We start from the raw sequence: 7,687 nt of genomic DNA, 5'->3' as shown, positions 1-7,687 counted from the left end.
TGTAACAAGGACACCATAAAATAAAGTGTTACCCCACTTTTTACAATGTTCATATGCTTGCATTCTTCCAGTTATTAAAAAATAAAGGTCAATCTCATGAAATCTTTCAAAAACATGATAATTTTGGATATTATGCATATATATATATATATATATATATATATATATATGATATGAATATTGTATTCTTAGTAATGTATTACACAACTGAATGAATACTTTAAATCAACCTCTAACAACCACAACAGACACACACACACACAACAATATAATATAATAAAACACAATTTACATAATGTATTACACCAGTGAAATGAATGAATCCTTAAAACCAACCTCTGACAGTACACCCTAGTAAATACAGTTCTTCCATCAGGTGACGTAAAAGGACACATACACAATTATAAATCACAACAGCACATAAAATCTTAATCTCATTTGTTTTGTTCATGTAAACAGGTAAACCGTATGCTGGGTTTCACCCCACAGCATAAGCAGAATATAAATATTTCATGTCATCAATGTTAGCTGTGATTTGCAATCAGCAGATGCATTTCTTCTGTAGTGCACTAATAGCAGGCCATATATATTCATGTTTATGATCATATTTTATATCGATATACCACTTCTGTGATGTTAAAAGTATGTTACAATTACAGAAAACATTGTGGGACAAGTATGATACATTACGGCAATGCTAACTATATTACCACTGCTCTAAAGATATATACAGTATAAATTTCATATCTGGGACTCTTTATTTCTCTTGATTGTTGAGCAGTTATACAGTCAGAAGGGACATAAATTCAATATTTATTCAGCGCTTTTTGAAAGGCCTCCGAAGGCTTTTGTTGGGTGATCTAATTAATGAAATAATATGTTGATTTTCTAGGTTTGGGTCCCCGAGAACAGTCACTGAGACTAAGAGAATATTTACTTCCTTTTGGGACTCTGGGCTTGTATTTATTTTTATTTTTTACACTGGCGGCTTTGTAGTTTGCGTGGCTTCCTGGCGTGGCTTTTCCACAGAGAGCTCGACCACATTTCAATATCTCCTGTGAGAATCGTCTTCTTTATTGTCTGCTCTCATGAGCTAATGCTGCTCTAGGAGAGAAATCCTGTTTATTAAGAAACCCTCCAGCAAAGAGAGCCGTTTCTGAGCACTTAAGGAGAGACACGTGTAGTGCTTGTGCACGCAGTCTATTTAACAGCAAAACACAAGTATAACAAGCAATACTCTACATTAATGTGCTCATGTTACTTATATTACACGCTACTATAATTCATAACAATAATAAAAAACAACAAGAACCATGTGTAATTACAAGCTGCTCAAATAATTAATGATTAATTACATGTTGTCCAGTAGTATTACTCAGTGCTTAACTATATACTGACAGAAACATTAATGGAAAATGTGGCCATATCAATGAAGAAAAATAAATAAATATACACTGGTAGCAAAAATGTATAACAACACACCCCACACTCTAAAAAATGCTGGGTTAAATTCAACCCAGTGCTGGGTAAAATAGGGACAAACCCAGCAATTGGGCTGTTTTGACACAGCGTTTGGGTTACTACCCAGAAGGTTGGGTTAAACAAAAAAAGGGTTTTTTAGAGTGCATACTCAAGTGACCCTAAGTATATGATTAAATTAAGGTTTGTCCAAAAAAAAAAAATATATATATATATATATACTTAAACGATCATTTGATTACTGCCTATGCACTTAACGTACATTAAGTGCACATTAAATCTATTGATATGTCATCATAAAACTGCTCCCCAGTGCCGTTAAAGCAATCTAAACATGTGACAGTGATCTGACACAGAGATGAAACACTCCGCTAATACACAGATGCGGTTCATCTCAGCCGAGAGGGGGCGCTGTTGAGTTTTGAAACCGCTTGTCCGCTCGCATGTAAGGGCTTCCCGGCCACGTTTTGTGGGACAGTGGAGAAGAAAAAAAGTATCTAATAAATGAATATATTCACATTAAAACAGCATAAAGACGCGTACTCTGTGGAAACCATATGGCCATTTTAATTGCTTTAGTAGTTACATCTGTCGCTAATATATTCGTCGTGTACTTTTTTCTCTCCAATATGTCTGAGAAATATTAATAATAGCTCAAGCGATAACGTAGGCTAATTAAAACATTACTTGCGTGACATTTATGGACTTTAATATGGTCTAAATGTGGTTTCTTATAAGAAATTTCGTAACGTATAGTTACAATAGCCTAAGTGTAAATTATCTTTTTAAGGTTATTAATATATCATTTATGTATAAATCAGTATGATCATTGCATACTGTCAGATCGCTTTATTTTAAACAATAGGCAATGTGAAAAAAAAAATGCATTGAATGAAAAGATGTGCAAAAGCTTTACCTGCTTTAAACGCCAAACCCCAAAAAATCGCTGTCCATAAAGGGTTAAAATCGTCGTTTAGCTCTCTGTCAGTTCTGACAGTTCGGGAAACTTTTGTTTCTTCTCTAGTATGTAAATTGACCGTCGGATTCAGCGAGCCTATTGGCTACGAGTCCGAGTCAATTTCGTATTTCAAACCTGACGTCAGGGCGGCTATAAAACTCAGCATTGCTTTTATACTCATATGCTCGGTGATCCTTTAAAAACTCTAGAACAAGCCCGGAGTACTTTTTTTTTTTCCTCCAGCCAAGCATCCAATTGCCAATCACATACATGTTACGGTCTTCATTTCAACGAAACTATTGAGAGAGAAAAAGAAAGAAAGACAGAACAAATCCACGCAGCCATGCAGTGTTAAATGTTTGCGACTCAAACGCGTCGACACTCGCGCACAAAGAGAGAGGAACTGGAGACGCGCGCGCTCCTGCGTCTGTGCGCGAGAGGCGAATTTAAAAAAAATAAATAAATCGGCGCTCGCGAACCCTTTTCTTTGCTTTTGAAGAATTAAACAAAGAAATCAAGCTGGCTCACGCTGTCTCGAACCCCACCACTTTGACAGCTGCTCTTCACCCCCTTTGGAGGACTGTCAACAGCAAAAGGATGGCATCAGAACTGGCAATGAGCAGCTCCGACCTGCCCACCAGTCCCCTGGCCATGGAATATGTTAATGACTTCGATCTGATGAAGTTTGAAGTGAAAAAGGAGCCGGTGGAGCCCGATCGCAGCATCAGCCAGTGCAGCCGCCTGATCGCCGGGGGATCCCTGTCTTCCACCCCGATGAGCACGCCTTGCAGCTCGGTTCCCCCTTCTCCAAGCTTCTCGGCGCCCAGCCCGGGCTCCGGGAGCGAACAGAAGGCGCACCTGGAGGATTTCTACTGGATGACCGGTTACCAACAGCAGCTCAACCCGGAGGCTTTGGGCTTCAGCCCCGAGGACGCGGTGGAGGCGCTGATCAACAGCAGTCACCAGCTCCAGAGCTTCGACGGCTATGCTAGAGGGCAGCAGTTCGCCAGCGCAGCCGGCGCGGGAGGCGCCATGGCCGGCGAGGAGATGGGATCCGCCGCCGCGGTGGTCTCCGCGGTCATCGCGGCCGCCGCAGCCCAGAACGGGGCACCCCACCACCACCACCATCACCACCACCACCCGGGCGGGCACCATCCGACGCCCGGGCTGCAGTCCAACGGCAACTCCGCCAACCACCAGCACATGCACCTGGACCTGGACGATCGCTTCTCGGACGAGCAGCTGGTGACCATGTCCGTGCGCGAGCTCAACCGACAGCTCCGGGGGGTCAGCAAGGAGGAGGTCATCCGGCTCAAACAGAAGAGGAGAACCCTCAAAAACAGAGGCTATGCCCAGTCGTGTCGCTACAAGCGGGTCCAGCAGAGGCACGTCCTGGAGGGCGAAAAGACCCATCTGCTGCAGCAGGTGGACCACCTCAAGCAGGAGATCTCCAGACTGGTGCGCGAGAGAGACGCGTACAAAGAGAAGTACGAGAAGCTCATCAGCAGCGGCTTCAGAGAAAACGGATCCAGCAGCGACAACAACCCGTCGTCCCCGGAGTTTTTCATGTGAGTTTACCGGCACTTAATAGAGCAGCGATGTGCAAAAGTTGCGTACGCGCGTTGTTCTCTCGTTGTGTTGGATTGGGCGCACGCGGGGCAGTCACGTTTTCCTCTCACTTTTATTATTAGTATATATATATTTTTTTAATGTAGATACATTTAATCCAGTAATGAAGAAATCGAGCTTTAGAGCTTAGCCCACGCAACTTTTGCTCTCCGCTTTTGGACAATAATAAGACATTTTCCATCGCCGAGTTGTTATCATTTTGTTTATTCTGTTGAAACTGTAATATGTGAACGTATACTTTCATTTGATACTTCCTCATGTTGTCCTACGCCTCGTGTTGCGTAACTTTTAACTTCACATTTTTGTAAAGTTCAAGTGACATGCTGGTTACGTGAGGGCACTGTACACTGAAAGCATGGAGAAGTGTTTGAACTCATGTCGAGTGTCTGAACAGACTCATTTCCCTCATAAACTGAGCGAGACTGACATTGTTTCATTCAAACTCCATCACATTTTGTGTTGTTGTGAAGAACTCACTCAGTAATGTATTTATTTGTGTGTCGGACGCGATATGTCGAGCCCACATGCTGGTCATGTTGGCTGCCGATGTTTTGTGTTTCTTTTCCCTGAACGAACTGAACTGAAACGCTCCGATGTTACATTCATTTTCTCATTGTCTGGTGTCCACTTTTTGGGACTCTGAGTAAAAAAGTGACATCTTTTCATCCTTTACATGAAACATTGCCTCCATGATTCTTGCGACAAACTCCTGTCATTTTTGTACAGCAATTTTAGTGATGAAACGTGTTTTGGCAAGAAGAGTGATTCTGTATGATTATGCTTTTTTTTTCGGACGAAGAGACATTATTAAACCCCTGAAACAATTGTAACTTATCTCAGTGTGATACACTTAAGACTGAAAGATTTGCAATTTTGACAAATATGTCACTCCACATAGCCATTGCTTGACCATAAAATATGGTAAAACGAGCGATTTCGAACTGTTCGATGGACTAAAGTGTTTCTAAATTATTCTCAGAAGAATTTTGAAGCCTATCACTGAAGAATGAAGAGTTTGTCTTGGCACGCGCTCGAAATACTGCACTCAAACCTGTTATTATAGCATTTACATCTAAATATAAATCAAATTATTATATGATAGAATATTGAAATATTTCGGAGCACGCTGCTTTAAAACATTTACTTGCATCAGGTGGGAAATAAGACCTTTAATAGCCCCAGCTTATACTTGTGCTACTGTTAATACAATGTTTTCATATTTGATATCGATTAATTCACAAAATAATGACTGTACAAACTGGAGCAGTATAGTTCATCAATAAATGTTAAATATTGCAAATCAAATGTCCTCGTGTTATTTGAGTACGCCTAAAATGTGAGACTCCCACTGAATAGCTACCGTATTTAATATCACATGCTGATTGGGAAATTAAATACGAGTTTTTGATGTTTAATGTCTGATCGTTTTGAGGAAAGTTCACGATTTCACTTGTTGCCGCGAGACAGTTCGCTCGAGTTTCGCCAGATGAGCAAATATACATCTTATTAAATCGGATTTGCTTACATTTTAATTGAACTGAAATAACATATGACACATAAAATTATTTTTAGTTGAAAAAAGCCAACATAACATTGTATAAAGCAACATTTTTTGATAAACATGACAAAATGCGCTCGCACTTTGCACTGCATGCGCTGTGTGAGTTTATATCAGAATAGTTCAATACCTAATTCACTAAAGACAGATTCGATATAATATAATAAAAAAATCATTCACAAGCAAAAACTTGTATTTAAATAGCACTTGATTTCAGGAGCGAAACAGACCTTTTTTCCTCCCTTTCCGTTTTTAAAATTGATTTCTGTTACTGTTAAAAATCTCATTTCGTGCACCGCAGTTTAAACTCATCTTATCACACACGAGGACAGTTCAGTTTCGCTGCCCTGGTTAATCATTAATTTAGAGAGAGTTACTTGCTTAAACTGTCATTCAAATAACTGGTATATTCCGCAAAAACTGTGATTTTGACAAACAGATTCGCCTCTAAATCACTGGAGCTTTTCCAAAGTGCACCTAAAACTGACAGAACCTGCAAGTTCGATAACTGATCATGTTTCCTTTAGATAAGAATAACTTGATTGTGACCCTGTAGACTATTAACAATAACCTTTATTTATTTTCTACCAGTCACTCTTGACTACCAGTCAGGCCTATTTAGAAATATCATTATACTTAAGAGTTCATCAAAACAAACGAGTTGTGGTCTGTTTGTGTTTTCTAAAGCACAAAACAAAATTCACAAGTATGATTTGGCATTGTTTATATGCCATAACCTCCACTTCTCACCCACCAAATACCCCTGAAGATTTCAAATAACACCCTGTTTCTCAATGTCACATCTCCTTTTTGTTTTCTCCACTCTTGACGTTTTCGGCTTCTTTATCTCTTTAGGCCCATCATCGTTCTCTCAAGCCATGAGTATTATCAGCCCCAAAATAATTAGAAGAGTGAGTCAAGCTTCCCCTCTCATTGTCACAGCAAGCAGGACGTGGGCACACAGCTGGAAAGAAGTGTGTGTGTGGGGGGACGTCTGAATTCAGGGCGTTCGGTGAAAACTTAGTGGCTCATCAGCACAATGATGATTTGAATATCAAACGGATGACGCACACACCCTTAAACGCACCGCGTTCAGAGCCCATCTTTCATTCGCTGGGCTGTGTGAGCTCAGGGAAAAGGCTGTATGGTCCACACCGTGGAAAGCACAATGATTTCTTGCATGATTAATAGTGGAGAAAAGACCTTGTTTCTGCTCCTTTAAATTGATGAATCATTGGTGATTTTCCCCAGCTGGGCTTCGACTGCCTTTGAGTGGCTGCGGTGCCCGTAATTTATGGCTTTTCTGTTTGATAAGGTCAAAACGCAAAACCGGTTAATGACATCACCGTTATAACTCAGAACTGTAGACACGCACTGTACCAGACAGCAGGTGCAGCGTGGACTCTTTCTATTCCAGTTATTCATTTTATCATTATTATTTCTTTAATATATATTTTTTTTAATATGCATCTAGTTACAGCTTTTTAGCCAGAGATTTTTTTTTTGAAATAAATGTTTATTATTATTATTATTATTACTACCACTACCACTACTACTATTACGTATGGGTTTGTTTTGGTCACACCAAATATGACACTTTTGGTATCTGCTTCAGAAAACTACAACAAAACTTAAAGTGTGCATTATCAATTCAGTACGTTTCCTTTTTTTTTTTTTTTCTATTCCATTTTTTAATACTTTTTAAAAATATATACTTCTAGTTCCAGCTTTTTGCCAGAAATATTCTATTTTTATTTCATTTTATTTTATTATGTTTTTATTTATTTTATTTTATTTATTTATTTTTTTGGTTCACACTGATTATGATACATTTGGTGACAGTTTTAAAACTTAAAGTGTACATTAAAAAAGTGTAAAGTGAAACATTAATTCAGTATGTTCTATTTTTGTCCTGTATGATATATATATATATGACATATACATACATATATATATATATATATGTCAACTTTTTAGACAGAATTTATTTATTTATGCAGTCTAAAAAATGCTGGGTTAAATATAACCCAGCGCTGGGTTAAAAAGGGACAAACCCAGCTATT

At 39.1% G+C, this 7,687-nt stretch overlaps 1 protein-coding gene across 3 annotated transcripts in view; it reads left to right on the top strand.

Moving 5' to 3' along the window:
* Positions 1-2,394: 2,394 nt before the first annotated feature.
* The window catches only part of LOC107688821 (transcription factor Maf-like), an 80,252-nt gene continuing 74,959 nt past the window's right edge, over positions 2,395-7,687 (top strand). For all 3 annotated transcript variants that reach the window (XR_001634272.1, XM_016486606.1, XM_016486616.1), the window contains exon 1: positions 2,395-4,005. Coding sequence is in view for 2 of the 3 variants with exons in the window: in XM_016486606.1 (XP_016342092.1) it covers positions 3,035-4,005 (971 nt within the window). In the remaining variant the exon portion in view is untranslated. The remainder of the gene's footprint in view (positions 4,006-7,687) is intronic.

This window comes from Sinocyclocheilus anshuiensis, unplaced genomic scaffold (assembly GCF_001515605.1).
Source record: "Sinocyclocheilus anshuiensis isolate Anshui unplaced genomic scaffold, SAMN03320099.WGS_v1.1 scaffold669, whole genome shotgun sequence".
NCBI lineage: Eukaryota > Metazoa > Chordata > Actinopteri > Cypriniformes > Cyprinidae > Sinocyclocheilus > Sinocyclocheilus anshuiensis.
The sequence above is the reverse complement of the archived record's forward strand: the minus strand, read 5'-3'. Positions and strand labels throughout refer to the sequence as shown.